General features: G+C 39.6%; 1 protein-coding gene across 1 annotated transcript in view; it reads left to right on the forward strand.

Moving 5' to 3' along the window:
- MED13 (mediator complex subunit 13) overlaps positions 1 to 19,950 on the forward strand; it is a 3,555,174-nt gene that overhangs the window by 3,131,137 nt on the left and 404,087 nt on the right. The window contains exon 27 of the mRNA XM_044054535.1: positions 5,316 to 5,467. Coding sequence (XP_043910470.1) covers positions 5,316 to 5,467 — 152 coding nt within the window. The remainder of the gene's footprint in view (positions 1 to 5,315; positions 5,468 to 19,950) is intronic.

Here is a 19,950-nt window from a genome sequence, read left to right on the forward strand (position 1 = left end):
TTTATGTTAAGTGTACACAACTGTACTATGTTCTTCGTGTTTCACTGTTGCAGTCATCTCATTTGGGTTGATTCCCAAAGCTGAGGAAAAGGGTGGAGGCAGTCAGTGAAACTAGGGGCTGGCTAGGATGCCCTGCAAGACTGCAGAGGAAAACCCTGCCCTGGATTTGGAGAAGAGGGGCAGGTGGTAATGCTTGGTAAAAGTCTGAACAGATGTCCAGGTGGCAGCCTCCAGGATGTCCCTGGTGGGGACTCCTCTGAGGAAAGCTGCAGAGGTGGAGTCTGCTCTGGCAGAGTGTGTCCTGTCCCCCTTGGGGGAGGCTTTTCATGCTGTTTGTAGCAGAAATGGGTGCAGTATGCTATCCATTTGGAAAAGGTTTGTTTGGAGATGGCTTTGCTTTCTGCCCCTGTAGCAAAGCTAACCAGCAGACTTTCTGAAGGATTTAGTCATGTCTGGATAGAATCTGAGCCTTCTGTGCACATCTAGAGAGTGAAGAATCCTTTCCCCCTTGTTCTGGGGATTAGGAAAAAAGGTGGGCAAATGAATAGATTGGTTGAGAGTCACACTGGACACCACCTGGGGCATGAAGGATGGGTTAGTTCTGAGGGATATCCTGTCTGCATGGAAGATGAAGGGTTCCACAGCCATGACTGTCTGCAGCTCAGAGACTCTTCTGGCTGAAGTGATGGCCAGAAGAAATGCTGTCTTCCAGGAGAGAATGTTTAGCTCTGCCGAAACAGCTGGTTCGAAAGGGGGGAGGGTGAGCTTTTATAGGTTAATAGGTAGGTAAATACAAAGTTAAGGTCCCGAGCTGGTGTTGGTGCCCTTCTGGGTGGCCTCAAGTTGCTAGCCCCTCTTAGGAACTGTTTGATCAAAGGGTGTGAGAAAAGAGGTTGCTTAGTGGGGAAAATGAGCAGAAATAGCAGAGGCATGAATTTTTATAGAGGAGAAAGAGAGGCCACTGTGTAGTAGATCAGCTAAGTAATCCAGGATGAGAGGGAGGGAGGGCTGTGCCATATTGGCTCCCTTAGCCTGGATCCAGGTGCAGAACCTTTTCCATTTATCAGCATAAGACTTTCTGGTGCTAGGATGTCTGGCCTCACAGATTACATCCAGAACCTGTTTACTGAGGTTGACATGGGTTCAGGGCTAGGGAATAAGCCAAGCTGCCAAATTGAATGTCTGCAGTTGGGGATGCATGAATTCCCCTTCCCTCTGGGTCAGGAAGTTTGGAATCTGAGGAAGATGCCATGGGGGTAGTGAGGACAGGCTGCGCAGCAAGGGGTACCAGTGCTGCCGGGGCCAGTCTGGAGCTATAAGAATGGTCTTTTTTTTTTCCTCCCTTATTTTGAGCAGTACCCTGGGGGATGAGAAGTAGGGGAGTAAAGGCACAGACAGATAGATTGACCCAAGGGAAGGACAGGGCTTTCCACTTTCCAAGCCATGCAGTGATTCTCCGTGGTGCAGAATTTACTGAGCTGATGGCTGGTGTGGGAGGCAAACAGGTCGACCTTCCGGGTTCCCCATTTCTGAGTTATTAGGGTGAAGGTACTTCTGTTGAGTTGCCACTCGTGTGGGTCCAGAAGATTTCTGCTTAATTGGTCTGCCAGAGAGTTGAGAGCGCCTGGTAGGAATTGTGCTAACAGGTGTAGTTGCATGGCGGATACTGTATGCCAAAGGGTCATGGCCAGCCTGCATAGAGGGTAAGTGTGAGGCCCTCCCTGGTTGTTGATGTACCACATCACAGTGGTAGTGTCTGTTTTGATCAGGAGAACTCTTGGAGAGAGAAGGGGCTTGAAAGCTATCAAGGCATGCTGCACAGCTATCATCTCTTTCTGATTGATGTGCAGAGGGATTTGCTGTGGGCTCCATTGGTCCTGTATGCACCTGCCGTCCAGGTGTGCACCCCAAGCGTAGTCTAATGCATCTGTGGTTAGGGTCTGGGTGGCAGGGGGTGGGAAGAAAGGCAATACCTTGTTGATGCCCATCAAAGAAAATCTTTTCTAAGGCAAGGAATTAGAGGTAGAAGAGTTTTCCAGGTCTTGAGAGTGTGTTGGCACCAAAGGCTCTTTAGGTACCACTGAAGTTTTCTCATATGCAGTCTGGCATATGAAATGAGTAGTATGAAACATACCATGAACCCCAGAGCTTGCAGAATATTCCTTGCAGTTAGCTGGGGCCGTGTGGCTAGCTGAGAGACATAGGCTGTCAGGAAAATGTTTAGCTGGAGTAAGGTATGCCATCTGGGAAGCTGTGTCCAGACTTGCTCCCAGGAAGATTATTCTTTGGGTGGGCACATGTTTGGATTTCTTTTCGTTGATTGTGTACCCTAGGGAGGTTAGTAGGGTCTTTACAAAGGTCAGGTGCTTGGAGCAGCTTCTCCTGGCTGTCTGCCTGAATAAGGCAGTCGTCTAAGCATGGGTAAATCTGGATACTACTATGTCTACAAAAGGCAATGGCTGGAGCCAGACATTTTCTGAAAGCTCTGAGAGCAGTAGATAAGCCAAAGGGAAGCTCAGAGAACTGAAAGTGTAGAGATCCTGCCCTGAAGCATATATATTTCCTGCATGATTCCCTGATAGGAATGTGGAGTTAGGCCTCCTTTAGATCTAGGGTGGCTAGTCAAGCGTCCTTGGAGAGCATGGGTAGCAGCTGCTGGAGCGTGACCATTTTGAATTTTGGGATCACCAGGAAGGTGTTTAGAATGGATAGATCGAGGATGGGAAGCCAGATGCCCTCTTTTCTAGGCACCAAAAAACGTCTAGAGTAGAAACCTTGGCCTAACTGTTCTGCAGGAATGTGCTCTATTGCCCTCAGAGAGCAGGGAAAGGATTTGCATTTGAGCCTCTGCCCACTGATTTGGTGATAAATCTGGGAACTTTTTTGGGGTTGGAAGGGTGTGGAAGGAAAATTTGTATTCCTGAGACACAATGTTCAGAACTTAGTGGTCCTTGGTAATGGTTGCCCAGGAGCTCGAGCGAAAGGAGAGTTTTCCTCCTAGGGGTAAGTGAAGGTGGGCAGAGGGAGTGGGTGAAAGAGGTGAGTCATTGTGAGTTCTTACCGTAAGGGGTGGCTTAGAACTGGTTTTGAAGTGGAGGTAGTCTACTGCTTAGATCGCTGCAATCCCTGGGGCTGCTGTCTGGGAGGGGTCTGCTTCCACGGGGCTTAAGCTGGGCCGGTTTACTGGGAGCAGGAAAGGACCAGTGTTTGGGACAATGCCTGCTGAACCTAGGGGGCTGGACCTGCAAGAAATTCTTAACTGTTTGCACTGATTTTGCTTTTTCTTATGTCTTTTTTTAAGAACTCTTCTGCCTTGGTGCAAAATAAATTATCGTTGTGCAAAGGGGTATCCAACAATTTAGATTTGACATCATCTGGCAGGGGCTGTTCCTTAAGCCATGCATACTTTCTCATGACAGATCCAGTGACTGCTGACCTGCAAGAAGCTTCTAGGGTGTCAAAACCACAGTGCAAGTTGTGTTTAGTTTCTTGACTTGCAGAACGTATTAACTCTTGTAAATCTTTAGATTCTACTCAAGCAGGAAAGGAAGACATTTTTTAAGAAGTTCCAGGGTATGTTGCTGAAATTTCAGCATGTGGAACTGGGAATTTATTGCCCTGATAGCAAGAGTAGCTGAGGTGCATACTTTCTTACCCCCATCTGTCCAGTGCTTGGGAATCCCTGTCTGAAGGGGTGGGATTCTTAGAAGAGGTTGCTTTAATCCCTTTTGGCCCTTGAGAAATGACCTCAGGGTCAGCTGTAGGATTTTTAAAAAGATATTTGCGAGAGTCAGGGACTCTATAGTAAGTGTACACAAATGTATCACCTCATCTGAATATCTGTTTTAAGATTCTTCCGTTTTTTCCAGCCTTTTGTTATGAGTTGGTATACTCCATCAGTGTTTTGTTTATTTTACTTGGCTGTAAGTACATTTAACTTATTTATCACTGAGTTTCTTTTTTTCTGGCATCCAGACAATGCACTTACTAACCAGTTACTGAAATTTACCCCAAAAAACGAGTTTACTGGTGCTGTCTTCTGAGCTTCTGTTTTCACACTGGGAGCACTGAAATTAAGCTGTTACTCAACATGCAGCCATCTTGGAAGAGTAGAGTTGCAGGTCCTCTCTTTGTAGTTGGTCTTTTTCAAACTCCTCTGTATGGATCTGCAACTAGCCTTTTGAGCTATGAAAGATCAAACCCTTGTTAACCTCCTATTCCTTTGCTGAAAGCATGGTTTCTCAAATGCTGTTTAAAGGAAGTAGACCAACAGTTACACAAGGTGCGTTGGGATGGTAGATTCTTATCCCATTATGCCCCCCACCTTTGGAACAAACTTCTACTTCATGTCAAGGAGACTAGCATCCTTGCCACCTTTTTAGGTAAACCTAAATAACTATATGGGCAGCCTCCATTTCTCCCCCATATTCTGTCTTAATGTTGCAGTCCTCGAGGCTGGAGGGAACTTTGAACTTTTGAATATGGGTTATTGGCTAGCCTTGTAATGCTGTGTAGACAGATACTTCCCTATGAATATATAATGGTGTGCATTATCTCCTTAAAAAAAAAGAGTCTTGAAGTAATTGGACTCCCTTATTCATCAGAACGTGAAAATAATTTTCACATCATTGTTTTCTTCAGTGGGACATGTGCATGAAGTAAAAGTCATTGGTAAGTCAGCCTTATTTGTTGTCTTCTGTTATTGTGTGTTGTTTAGGGTGTGCCGATTAGAGTAGTTACATTATGGTGATTGCATTCTACATTTTTCATTATGTGGTGACAAGGGTATTTTGTATCTGTGACCTAATGACTGATGTGTGGTGTTAAAAATCTAATGACTTGGTAAATAGCAAGTGTCACATTTTGTGCCGTGGTCTCGCAGATGGTTTCCTATTCATGTTACATTTTTAAGTACATGCACAAGAACAACACTTGGCCCGCTACTGTTCATATAGACTTAGGGAAAGTTTTTTTCATCTTCAGAATGTGTGTTAGACTCCTGCATTTTTAACTATCTTTTTAGAACTGTGAAGTATAAAATAAGTGGTGGCCATTAAGTCTGGACAGCTGTGAAATGAGACTTGGAGTGAATCTGAACTTTTTTCATGAAATATCACTTGGTATTTCGTTTAGAAAAATAAGCATTGTGTTTTTCATATTGAAAGCATTCTTATGAATGTGTTCCTTCTTTGTACATCAATCTTGAAATGTCTAAATATGGCCTTGAATTTAATGCATCACTTTCTTGATAGCTTTATTAAAATATGTACCCAAGGCTTGTATGAAGTACTGAAGTTTTTTCCCCCCCTCTTCAGATGGTGCAGATGGAATGGGCATTTTTGATTTGCTGGGTGGCCCACCAGATGATCTTGATCCTGATATTATCAGCATTTTGCCTGCATCTCCCACGGGGTCCCCCATTCATTCACCAGGATCTCACTACCCACCTGGAGGCGATACTGGCAAGGTAGGGTTTGCTGCTGTTATAACATTCTTTGCCTTCACAAAGATCAAAAGTTAAAGGGTGCAATATGTTGCTGTAGTAGTTTTATATTTATAGGCCAAGACAGCCCAAGAGTAAAATTGCTTTTTAAGAATAGCAACTCATTTATGGCGTTCTGAAGACAGCAGCAGGCCTTTACGTATGCATGGTATTATGAAAGTATATGTCCTAGGATGAATGGGGAAGGAAAGCCACTTGCAGGTGATGAGGCTGATGTATTTTGGCTCATCACCTCTGTTGGATGTCAAAGGATGCTTGGGCTTAGGATAGCCATCTTCCAGTTTTGCTGTAGAAATCATTTTCAGTTTGTGATGAAGTTAGCTTAGTATAAAGTTCTCCATTTGTGGTGGTGGAAGAAGGGATGAAACCCCTGTAGTGAAAACAATGATTTCATAAAGCTAAAGCAATTTGATCCCTCCTTCCTCCATATTATGTTATTATTTTGGTGTTTTCCATTACATCATGCTGCGTCAGAGGTTGAATGTCCATCATGACCCTGTTCTGATGTCCACCCTCCCCTTAAGGCATACCCCATTACTGTGGACTCTCATGTGACCTGAGATCTTCCATTTGCTTGTTCAGGTCCTTTCCCATTAATTTGGAACAAAGTTTGTTATGAATTTCTACCCACTGGTTGCATTTCCTCTCCAATGGTTATATGGCAAAATGTTGTTCTCAAAGAGAAGTTGAAAGCGTTCACTTAGACTAAATTTGCTACCCATCATCTTAGTGTCCAACTTAAGTAGCCTTCTAGTAACTAACTCTGCTTGATTTGAGTGAACAATATACTGCAGAATGCTTGTCTGATTTATTTGAATATATTCCTTGGTGATGTGTTTCATGTTCATGGAGAGATAACTGATGTGTGTGTCAACTAATGAGCCCCAACAATTTTTATTACCTTTATTTTTGGCCTTTTTTGTGCTTTGTGAAATTTGTGGGGGTTAGTGTTTTGTTGAAAGGCCTTTCCTGTTTGGACTGGTTTCAGTTTATGCAGTCTAGTGTTCTCTTAAAAGACTTTAATGATTTTCTCAAGTGTTTTTCATTATCTCCTGCTATAGACAAGAAGTGATCTTCAAATATTCATAACAGAAAACCATAACATTCGGGCAGTATCCACCTTAGTTTGAACACCTGACCAGAATTTGCAAAATCAATGGTTTCTTTGCTCCCATTAAGGTGTAGTACCAAATAGCTTCTTGCATGGGAATCCCCTGGCATAACATGGTTCCATTATATATCTTCTGCTGCTGTATGTTGTCTAGCCACTCTTCTTACCACTGTTGAATGTCACACATCTCCCATCTCACTAGACTAGTTTTTCTACTGCACACTACTGTTGAGATTTATGGGTTTTAATTTGTACTTTGTATCTTGAGTTTTTTTTAATTACACGTGTCATATTTAACAATGTTAATTCAACAGACTCAGTTGTGTTATGCAAAGAGGCTCTAAATGACCTCTGTTTAAAATGTATCATTTGCTTAGGCCTAGATCATATGGCAGTGATTATGGTATCTGTACAGAATTTAATTGAGCCATTACTGTGAGGAGGCAAACGGCTTTAATTTCTGAGATTAGTAATGAGATAATTAACAAGAGCTCTCATTTCATTAGCAGAAGTAGTGGTTTTTGTTGCTACCTTGAACATTCCATTTCAACCTAATGCTTCAGATAATGAGTACCTACTTTTGTTGTCTTTAATATTGTGGTATCATAAAAGAAAACCATAGATCAGACATTCAGAAATTAGTTTGAAACCATGAGGAGGATTCCTCCTTAAATTTTCCAAGACTTAAAGAATATGAATTAACATCTCAGCTAGCTGCTCATGCTTCACTTAATTTGATGTGCAGTTTTGATGAGGAGAACCCTTAGCCTTAATATAAAGTCAGATCCTTTTGTCTTGGCTGTTGCAGCTTCAGTACCTTCAGGAAAGAACTTTCCCGTTTTCATGAAGGGGGAGGGTTGGAAGATGTAGTAAAGGGGGTTTATACTCCCTACTTTGGCACCAAAAGCCCGTAATTGTCTTGTGTGGTGATGGAATTTTGGTTTCTGTCAAATGCAAAAAAAAAAAAAAAACTTGATGGACTTTAAGGAGGAAGTGAATTTAATTTCTTAATGTTGCATATTCTGTAGGATTTCAGGCTTTGATGTACAGCAGACCAACTTTCCAGTAAGTTATTGCTTTCAAATGGCTTAGCAGATCAGCGTTTACTCGGTTTGACTTTTTTTTTTATGTAGCACCAGTGTGTAAACTTTTACACTGAAAAGATGAGTAATGTGGCAGCAGTTGAATAACCAGTTACATAGGACCCTCTGTTGTAATTCTGTGGCTTGTAACTAAAGGTTCTGGAAATAAGAAGGAAAAAAAAAAGTGAAACTGCAGAATAGTGAATGTTGACAATTGATAAAGTTTAGCAGATGGTACAATCCTCTGTGCACTCCCCAACCCCAATGTGTGTAGGGGAGTCTGCATTTCCCACATATCTGCTGTTATGTACATGCACATGAGCAAGCGCACGGTGAGGTCACCATACCTTAAGGGAACACTGCAGATAGTGGTGTTGGATTTATTGCGTGATATGTAATCAGCATTTTAGTACATGGTGCAGCAAGTCTAGATTAGCAAGTAGACAAGTTTCGAAATTATAAAAGGGTTATTATGTGTTTTCACTGATGTGTATGCATTATCTTGATAAGTCCTGAAGGAATGAGGTTTATTTGGTTCTTTTGCATACTCATAAAATGTTGTTTTAAAGAAATTTTAGAAAAGCTACTATGTTGAATGTACTGTATATAGGGAGTGTGTGTATATGATATATGTATGTGTTTATAGTTGTCTGTATGTATATATGGACATATGTATGTACATATGTGTGTATGTATATATATATATATATATATATATATGTATATATGTATATGTGTGTGTATGAATAAATATATATATATATATATATATATATATGTGTATTTCTTGAGTTACAGGTTCATTGAGCAGCAACAGATTAAAGTAATACAGTTGAAACTAAGTCTTGAAAACCTCTCTAAAGCAAATTTGGATTCTTTGGAGATTGGGGGGAACAAGTCCTTTACTGCTTTTGTCAGTGAACGTAGAAAAATGAATGTTAGCATGAGTCCTGCAAGAAAGGTCCATTCGTCTTTGTTCCGCAGGTTCATTTTCATGTTTTTAAATGGCTTGTATCGCTGAGTTGCAGCTTTCACAAACCACAACTCAAAAGAAAAAGAAAAAAGGGGGGGGGGCAGACACACACATACATACTTTTAAATGAGGATTTCAGTTATTATTTATTTAGGTTAGAGCTTGCTTTTGTTGCATCAGTGACTGTAAATGGTAAGAAAGGAACCATTTGTATATATTGGGTCCAGAGAAGCTGTAAACAAATTTTTGTTTGTTTATGAAGAAAGTCTGACTGGGTGTAGTTCCTTTTCAACAGAGGGTCCTGGGAGAGGAACTGTATAGATCAGGCATTTTATAGCTTCCACAATACAAACATTGTATGACATCTACTTAGTAGACATCAAATGTAGCAGTGATACATTAAATGTCATATTTTTATTAAGCTATCTATATACACAGGTGAGTGGAAATGTTGGTACATAGCAAATATTTTTGGGGGAGTAAGCAGCATGTTTGAGTAAGACGTTTGCCTTTATTTATCCTGATAGTATGATATTTGCTATTTCTGGTAAAAGAAGTGGAGGTAAAAGAACTGAAAAACTTATTGACAGGAAGATGTTTGGGGTGGTGGTGTGATTGTACGACCAAATGGTTAGAGGCTGGGGTATTTGCTAGTGAGAAGTGGGAAGTTATAGTATGTAAAGGGATTAAGGTTATAGAAATTTTATTAATGAGATCATAGTTTGAGATGTGGATACATTGGCAGTTGAAAAAAAAAGTTGTTTGGTTAACGAGTTAATCCTTATTTGGTACAAATATAGGTCTTTTTTTCTTGCTAGGTGCATTTTATTGAGCTTTTGAAATGCTTAATTGAGATTGAGCTGCATAATTTAGCTATTTATAAATCCCTATAATGATTGTTAGATTCGTGCATTAGTACTAACTGCTGGTTTGGCAACTTACTGTTTTTGGAGGTACATACAATGCCAGTAGGGTGTTTTGTAGCAGGACATTTTTCAGAATTTTCGAGGATATTATAAGCTGTTTTTAGGTGAGAATATAAGAGAGTATTCGCTCTAGCCAGTTTGTTTTCAAGTGCAGGCTGTGATTAGTTTTATTAGATGTTCTGTTAATATGGCAGTTTCATTGTAACTCATTTCTAGTTTAGCTTGCTGACAGTGCTGTATGTTACTGATTATAAATGAAGCATGTTAGGAGACTTGGGTGCTGGAAAGTATGTGCTAGGTGGTGCTTGCTTGTCTGTGAGATAAGGGTTTGATTTTTGTAAAGCAAGGAGCTGATTGTGAACCATTTTGCTTTAGCATGTGGCTTGAGTATGTTGGTATATAAAATGAAGCCAGATGATGTTTTTATTGCAATTTTAGTTTTTCAAAAGGTTTCATTTTTCATTTGTATGTTGATGTGAATGTATTTTTAAGCATTTGTACATTTACTATATCTACAAATCTTTTCTTTTTTTTTAACGTTGGATTGTGATTTTGCTGCAAATTAAGCTATTCGAATGTAGTGTTAAGATTTTACTGTCTGATAAGAAAATATAGTTTAAATTGCTATTAAATATTTTGTGGCAGCTTAATGTGGTTAAAGTGTGCGGAGCTATTTTTAACACCATTTTGGCATATTGCTTGCTTTGGCATTTGGTCTATTTGTATTGGAAATTATTTAACTCCTGTCAATTTTTAAAAGAATTTCGAACACATTTCAAACTGTATTGTGATGACAGCACTGTTTGCCATAGTTTAGTTGTGTGGGAACATACTTATTACTAGAACCTTTAAATGCTTATTGTGATGATTTAGCAGTACTGTTTATTATTCTGGCTGTTGATGTCTTTCCTAATCACTGTTGTGGTATTCTTTATTCATTATACTTGGGATGTCCCATTGAGGATAGCCTAAAGTGTCCAGCATACCAAAGCCATTACACCTTCCCAGCATCGTAGTCAGACATGCATCCTACGTTTAAGCAGCGTTGCCAGATGTTCCTATTTGAGCAGGACTGTCCCAGGATCAGCAGCCCAATCAAGAGTTCCACACTGCTAGTTAAAATATCGGCGAAACAGCCTCCGCTTTTTGATTTTGGATTGGCTCGTATACCGGCATATGGGCCAATCATAAATGGCAAAACAAAGTTACTTCTGTTGAATGCGGAACAGTGGGCTGTTCCGCATTGAACAGAAGAAGCTCTGCTGTACGATTTCTTTTGATTGGCTCGTATACCGGCAAATGAGCCAATCCAAAATCGCAAAGCGGAGCTACTTCTGTTTAATGCGGAACTGCCTGCTGTTCTGCATGAAAGACCTTTTTTGTTTTCACGTAGCGTGAAGGACCTTTATTTATTTATTTATTTTTTTGTCCCTGCCTGTTCCTTTCCAAATCTGGCAACCCTACGTGCTGGGCACAAGGTACATATGTGGTATATATTATATATCTAATCCTCAAAACATCTTTGCCGACAGTTTGAAGCAACTTCTGAATTTGGTCTGTACACAGTTCACCAAGTTGGTTCTTCTACCATACCGGTTATAGATCAGTGCCTCATTGGGGTTCCTTCCTTCCTTTCCTTTTTTTTTCTCCTCCATTGTTTTCATGTCAGCCAGGAAGGGGAATTGTGAGTTTGGGAGACAAATTCCCTGTAAAGGCAGCCACGAGAAATGCCTTTTTTGTTTGGGTGCTACACATGACCATGACCTTTAGGGTCTGAGGAAGGAGATTCAGTGTTATATCTGTCCCTAAGAGACAGTGCAGTTGTTTGTCTTCCTTTTCTGCTTATCTGGAAAACCATTGTTTGAAGTTATTCACCCATGGTACCATGGCTGAATCTGCCCTTCCTGAAGTTCAACAGACACTTAAGAAAAAAGCTGAAAGAGTTCATTCTGAATCGGCTGCTGTCCATCCTCCAAAGGACATCTCCTTCTGGCTGGATAAAGAAGCTGAGGACTGGCCGCTGCTGATACCCGTTCCTTCTGTCACAGCCCAGTGAGAGGCTACGTGGAACTACCTACTTGCACATCCGCTAAGGCTGTGCATATGTGTGGTACAGATGTAGAGGGCGATTCATTGCCGATTTACGTCTGACGTTCCAAGGGAATTCCCTAAATTTTAGTTGGGGAAGTGGTGCCTGGTTTCCATATTAAATCAAGACAGGGCAATGAGCCTCCTAGATTTATCAAGGCAAATGTTCCTTTAAAGATTTTTGCAGGCAATGCCACACTCATTTAGTACATCAACAAGCAGGAGAGCACAAAGTCTTGCCTTATTTGTAGGCTGGCTTTTCAAGCTTGAGATTGTGCATTTCATCACTTGGTTGTTTAGGCAGTTTACATCCCATCAGAGCACAGTCTTGTAGAAGAGTCTGTGAGCAGGTCCAGGACACATGGCTGCTTTACAGAGAGGTGTTTTTGGACATTGTCCATCAGTGGAGTACTCTTCAGTAGATCTTTTTGCATTCCATCTGTACAGACAGCTTCCTCAGTTCTGTTTCAGAGTTCCAAGTCCTCTGGGTTGGAAAATGAACATCTTGTCTTTTTCTTGTAAGTGTATGTTCCTTTATGCCTATCCTGTTCGTTTACTTTTCCAGGGTCTTGCATAAGATCATTTGGGATACTCGCTAAATCTTGCTGGTGACTCTCTTTGACACAGACAGCACTGGTTCCTCCTTGTCTTTCACAACTCCAGGGGCAGCAGTCACAAGTTACCTCACAGGATGGAGCTTATTGCATAAAATAAGGGGTTTCTTATTCACCCTCAGTTGTCCACACTCCAGCTGACACTTTGGATGATAGGGTTTTGATTCTTTCAGGCACCAGTTCTCCGAGGATGTGCTTGGGTTTGCAGGAACCCAGAAAACACACTACTAGAAAGTCCTATGTAGCTAAATGGAGGATGTTTTTTTATTTGGTGTTTCAAGCATGGCCAGGACCTTTTTTTCTTGTAAGGGTCCCTAGGGTCCTTTATGTGAATTGCTCAGTACTGCTGTGGCATATTTTTCTGTTGAAAGCTCATTTGTCTGCCATTTCTGCCTGTCTGCCTTTGAGTCCACCTTTAGCTTCTAGTTTTAAAGTCAGACAATTCCTAAAAGGCATTGTCCTTATCAGACCCCCAAGAAAGCATGGCTTTAATTTTGCTGTTGAAAAATTGACTCTGTCCCCTTTTGAGTCTGCCTTTTATTCCCTGCAGCATTGTGCTTTGAAAGCTGTATTGTTGGTGGTTCTTGCTTCAGCCAAGAGAGTCTCTGAATGCCATAGCAGTTTCTGTGTTTTTTTGCTTTTCACAAGGACAGGGTGTCTCTTCATACTAATCCTTCTTTTATCCCCAAGGTAGTTAATTTGTTGTTGTCAGAGTATACATCTTCCCTCCTTTCTTCCTTTCCACAATCTGCTAGTGAGAGGGTACTACACACCATGGATTTACAGAGACAGCTGAGGTAATACTTGGGTAAGACAAAATGCATCAGAAAGTGTGAACAACTTTTTGTTTCCTTTCATGTCAGGAAATTGGGTTTAGCAGTGTCTAAGCAAACCATCTCCTTCTGGATCTCTAAGGACATTTCTTTGTTACTGTTTTCATAAAGAAGAATTTGGGTATATTCAACACTGATGAAAGCGTGAGACAATTTGTCAGTGATAAACTGGATTTTAGTTTTAGGAATTATAAATTCCTGAAGAGACAGTTATGCTACAAAAGTATTAGTAGAGGATATATACCACCGTCACACAGGGAAGGAACTTTTCCCTGTAGACAGAGCAAAGCATACAAGTTCATTTACTCAAGAAATCATTTTGTACACTCCTTTAAGAATTTTGTCCTGGAGACCTCATTTTATGCTGATTGTAAAACAAAGGATTTGATTTATTTTTCATATTGCGTTGTTACATCTATTATATAGTGAAGATGAACAGGGATTTTAAAGAGCGTATTTTAGAACACGAGTGATGCGAGGAATAAGAAGTGCAGTGCGATCGCACAGCATGTTATTGAAAAAGGGGGGGGGGCATAGTTTTAAATTTTTAGCCTTAGAAGTCCTAGCAGTTAACATGGGGGGGTTGATTTTAAGAATTTCACTGAGGAACGTGAACAAGAGTGGATAATACAATTAGATGCAGATAAGTTCCCTGGAATCAATAAATGTGTTTCCCTCAAACCCTGTTTGAAATCTTGTCCCTTGAAACATTGAGTATACACTAGTTAAGGTTATATGAATATTTATGTTACTATACATAGTTTATATACATATATATATATATATATATATATATATATAGGAGCGAGAGGCTCTACGTCCTTTTCACTAGCAGAATGGATGAACGCCGGGTTTAAAAGCGAATTCAAGGAATATAATTCGGCTACCAGCACTAATAATAACATCGGAACTGTAGATGAGCAGCTTGTGCATCTTGAAAGAGAGATTACTAAATACAGGAAACTACAAGTTGAGAATAATTATCTGCGTAAGTGTTTACGAAGGGAGCATGTACCCAAGGGTTTGAGGACATGGCGTTTTCCTACAGGTACTGTTTATGGCTCCAAATTGTACAACGACTTAATTGCCATGTTCAATAGGCATGGCTGTGAACTTGTTGAATCTTTAATGAAAGATAATGATAGAAAAAATGAATGTGCTAAAAAAGACTATTGATGAGTGTGATGCTACACTTAAGTGATTTGTGTTTTCCTTTAAAAACGGATAAGTACAGGGCAATGTTTGTTAACATTGACAAATTTGTGGATGAGCTAGTTAATAAAAAAGGTAAAAAGTTGGATAGGGACAGAAAGGAATACGAGTCTGGTAAGGCCTATCCCTTACCCAACGGTAATTATAGAGGACAACAGTTTCTTTGATAGGGCTAATGTCAACCATGACGACTGTCAGTCAAGAGGCCATGGGGGAGTTGGATAATATTCACCCCGAGGTTTCAGTCCCTTTAGAGGTTCCCTTGAGGAGGTCAGAGCGCCTCCAGAATCGAACAAGGCAGTACACACGTGGCAGGGAAGTGGAGAACAATGGGAGCTACAGGAATTCGTTCTCCAACAGAGGTCAGATTTACAGAGGTCGGGGGAGGGGGGAGAACAGGTGGTGAACGATTTCGAAACGCAGATGTCAGCTAACATTATCACCAATAGGGATGGTGATTTTAAGATTTTCAATTTGTGACGTTAATGTTGATTTAAAATGGACTGAATTGTTCCAAAAAGGGCTCAAGTTTGTCCCCACAAGGATACCCTCCATTGAAGCTGCTTTGTTGGAGTTAAAAGTTTTTGTGAGGAAACTTAACCTTAGTGTTTTTTTGAGAATGAACTTAGTACCACACGTTTTCAATACAAAAAATCTAGTACGTTCAATCCCCCCCTTGTTACCCTATGCTGCAAGTTTTTGAAAATGTCTGTGCCAACCAAATTAGAAGGTTGGTAAAATGTGGTAAATATGAGTATATTTCTAATCTTACTAAAGACGAAAATTATTTACTTAAACAGATTTGTGACAACAATAGCATTAGGGTAATGAAACCTGATAAAGAAGGGGGGGTTGTGGTTATGGAACAAAGGGTCTACACAGAAAAAATGTTGACACACCTATTTAGTGATAGTTATGAAGAGACATCAGTCAATGAGCTTAATATAGCATACAGAAACATGGACATCACATTGCATGATTTGTTAATGGATGGTCAGTTCACCATCAGTGAATTTAATTTCCTACAGCAAAAAACACCTCGGATACCAACAATTTTCTGTATCCCTAAAATTCACAAAAATGTTGTTGACACCCCACCCCCAAGACCGATTGTTGATGCCAAGGCATCCAAGACGTTTAACTTGGCCAAGTTTGTTAACTTCCACTTAAAGAAGCTGTTGGATAAATACCCGCATGTTCTTAGGGACTCATGGGACTGTTTGAGCAAAATAAAAGATAATTTGTATAGTGAACAGTTGATTTTTGCAACCATCAATGTAAAGGATTTCTTTACTGTTATTCTTCACGATACTGGCACGCTGTGGTTCTATGATTTCTTATGTTCTAACACTAGTTTGGGGCATGACAGTATTTTAATGTTTAAAACACTAATGGATTTAATTCTTGATAACAATTTTCATTAAGTTTGATAATCAATATTTTAAACAAAAAGTTGGTGTAGCAATGGGGGCAGCATGTGCCTCCCTATTTGCCACTATGGTTTTAACACAGTAGGAATGTAATGTAGTGTTTAAGAATGATTTAAGTTTTGCAAATTTTATGGCTGATTTTTGGACGACATCCTTATATTTTGGGAGGGTTCACAAGAAGGTTTAGTTTTGTTTTTTGAACAAAAGCACAAACGTCTTGTCCTTCACTATGGAAGTTTCCATGGATAAAGTACATTATTTAGATTTAGAAATTAGGAAGGATGTTGCAAATGTTTTATTTCCCCCATCTACAGAAAACCCACTTTTTCTAATACCTTGTTACATTTTAATAGTTGCCACCCTGCCCCCCCCCTACCAGAAAAAATCACTGGTGAAGGGACAGGCTGTGAGGTTGGCAAGGATGGTGAGTGTTTTTGAACAATTTGTAAATGAAATTGGGACACTAAAGTCTATGTTATTAAGGAGGGGTTACCCCAATTCATTAATTGACCCCATATTACAGGAGGTCACTCGAAAAAGACTGAAAGGGCATTTTTTTCCTCTTTTAGGAACTAATGTGGAGACCACAGGTTTTGTAATGTAACAAGTGTTAGTACTGATCAAGAGTTAGAGGTGGTGGAAAGTGGTTTTAATCGGGCCATGATTATCACATTTAGTCCCTTATTCAAGTATATTAAGGATGTCATTAACAATAATTGGTGTATACTACTGGATGATGATGAACATAAAGAAAAAATGGGACACAAGCCATTGGTTGTGTATAAAAGAAACAGCAACATTAAAAATATTTTAGAAAAATATTTACAGAGGTAGGGGAGGTAGCATGAAAAAATGTGGGGATTGTCCACAATGTTGTTATATTTTGGAAACAGATTCTATCCACATTGAGGGATATGTTGTAGTAAAGGTGAGACAAAAGTTTAACTGTTTGACTAAATGTGTAGTCTATATTACAATTTGTCATGTGTGTGCAAGGTTTTACATTGGTAAAACCAAAAATGCTTTAAATAAGTGGATATATCAACACATGTACGATATACGCAAGTTAAATTTGAGCAATGCTTTGGCTAGGCGTGATTGAGTGTAGTAATCATTCTTTCAGATTTTCAGGTTTGGAACAAATTGTGGATAAAGACATGAGGGGCGGGCCAAAAGATATGTTTTTGGAGTATAGGGAGATAGTGTGGCAACTTCGTGTTAATGCCACAGTCAACGCCGGTCTCAGAGAGACCATATCCAGCCTATTGAAATTAAAATCTGAGTTTCACATGTGACCACTGTATAGTGTGTTTTTACACACTTGGTATTTTGTTAAGGTGTGTATATTATTATATTATATATACAGACACCGGCATGTTTATACACACAAAATTGCACCTGTTATAATGTATAATAGTCTTTATTGTTTTTGTAAGGGTTGTATAGACATTCATTTATTCATTTACTATTTATTATGCACAAGCTGAATCAAATGGGAGTATATACTTTTATTCATTTATTTATAATGAAATATTTGTATGTATTAACTTGATTTATTTGAATTTGATGTCTATAAAATATTGTTTTATTTATTGGTGATGATTATATAACATAAATTATATGGATTGTATAACAAACTATAAATGTTTACAGGTCTGGTATTTTCTGGAGTGGCATTGTGAACATGTGATTCTGTGTATTTATTTACGCATGTTACTTTTTTTTTTTTTTATAATGTGTTTCTGAAGAAGTCTGAGGCTTAAGGCCGACGAAAGCACTTAAAACAATAAACGTATTGCTGTGGATTTATCATTGTGTTTCTTGCTTCCATCCATTTGGATAGCTTTTGTTTTTTTGTTTACTATATATATATATATATATATATATATATATATATATATATATATATATATATATATATATATGTATTTATTTATTTATTCAGACATTTCTTATGCATTATCTGTTTTTATGCAATATTTACCTTTTATGTGCTTTTTAGTGTTGCTTTAAAAGTTTGAATAAGGTTGTTTTGTATTTCTTACATTGTGATGCATTGTTTTGATGTGTTAATTGAGTTGTCTATCCTATTGATTGATTCTTTTGGGTTTAAATAGTGAACAGTTGGCAGTTTTAAAATAGGTCTGAAGAAGCTGCAAGCGCTTACCTTTTTATACATTTTTTTTTTTGTTTATTAAAGTTTAAATTCCTGACGTAGTGTGCGCCTAGCTTTTGTTCTATTTTGCTAGGGTCATTCTTCAGGGGTCCTGGATCCTTATCTTTCCACCTCCCAGGTAGGGTAAGCTTTGGGAATCTACCCAAAATGCCACTGAGTGATGAATGATAAATGTAGTACATTTGCACAACTCCTACTTACCAGTAACAGTAGATGCTCAAATTCCTCACTGCCTTAATGGCAGCACCCACCCACCATCCCCCATATTGTGCTTAGTTGAGGTGGATTTCAACCTCTTTCATTCAGTTGTTGGATTTGTTTTTTGTATGGTGTTGTGTGTGGCTGCAATTTTTCTTTTGCTAGATGATTTTTGGCTTCACGTACATTCCTCCTCTCTGTGAAAGTAAAAAACCCTGAACATACACTCCCTGTGATAACTGTAGTCTTCCCTTTCAGGATGTAAGCAAATAATCAGTTTTCACAGGAAGGAGGAGGTAGGGGAGTCTGAGCTTTTGAAAGCTGGCCAATACTGGGTTACCTTGGGAGATAATGCAAAATGCCATTGAGGCAGTGAGGAATTCGAACATCTGCTTTTAGAGATAAGTAGGACTTATGCAAGTGTACTTTTCTCTAAGATATTTAGAATTTGTTGAACATCTACATTGTTGGTGCATAGCGCAATGTCATCAGCACATGCTGGATTGCACTCATTACAGCCAAGTGACATCTCCAGGCATTTCTGAAGTTACCTCCTACTCCTCCTCTAGGCGTCAAATATGGCATGTTCATATTTGCATTAATAATTCCAAAACCATCTTACATACAAGGTATCAGAATATTTTATCTTGAAGCATACATGATGGCAAACACAATTGTTTTGATATTTGAACTCTGTAAATGAGCATTTGTTAGAACTGTAAGGTGATCTTAATTTTTTAAAGGCTGAAGCCACACCCACTGGGAGTTAAAGGTATACACTCAAAAGAGCTCTACCGGAGGGAATGAGTTAAGTAGAAATTTGTTACATGGATAAAGCCCATAATGTGGCCTGGGAACCTAGTTTTAATTAGCTTGGGAGTTTGATGGCACAGCCATAGAGGATGGGTATGCAAATCTGGATGGTGGGAATGTGCAGGACAGAGTCCTCAGTAAGCTCTTGTAGAGAGTGGAGATCATCATAAGACAGATCTCCAAATTGGCTTTGTGGGAAGGCTAGGAGTTGGAGCCACTGTTAGGGCTAAGGGGGTGGGTTTATCTTCAGGCCACTCATCATTGCCTACCCAACTGAGCTGCATATGTCAGCATGGTAGGGCAGGACTGGGTTAAGGATAACTGACCAATTGCCACTTACATGACTGCTCCCAGTGATATGCTTCATGCCCCTGATGAGGGAACCCTCACTCTGCAAACATTACAAGTGAACACCGAAAATGCAACTCTCCAAGAAGTCATGGGGAGCCACTCTGACTCTTGGATTACCGTGAATAATGGAGTGATGTGGGGTTGCATGGATGTAGCAATTGGTTTAACAGTTTTCGGGCTAAATGAGGCCAGTTGGGGAAGGAGTGAAGAAATTGCCAGTTAGGATGCCAGGAAAGTTTGCCATGCCGATTTTGAGAGACTAATCTTTTGCTTTATTGAATAGCATAGCTGAGAGTGCCCATCCTTGATGTTCCCCATGTGTATGTAACTGTGGGAAGCTTTGACAGCTGTAAATATGTTTCAGCTTTTCTCAGAGTGTCATAACAGGTGATCAGTGTTGGTCATTGCTGCAGTAGCCTTAGCTTGTGTGGGTTATAACCTGCCAAAGATAAAACAGCCAACCAGTCAGCTTCCAAAGCTTCAAGGCACCTTCCATGTAGCCAAACTGTCAGACAACTCAAGTCAAGCTGAGCTTGACTAAAAGACATGTTTGACTGCCCAAGCCCTCTAGACCTTTACTGATTCCGAAGATTACGAGGTTTTTGAAGATCAGTGGTCAATTTGTGCTGTTTCTAGTTCC

This window comes from Protopterus annectens, chromosome 13.part0 (assembly GCF_019279795.1).
Source record: "Protopterus annectens isolate FY-2018-M chromosome 13.part0, PAN1.0, whole genome shotgun sequence".
NCBI lineage: Eukaryota > Metazoa > Chordata > Ceratodontiformes > Protopteridae > Protopterus > Protopterus annectens.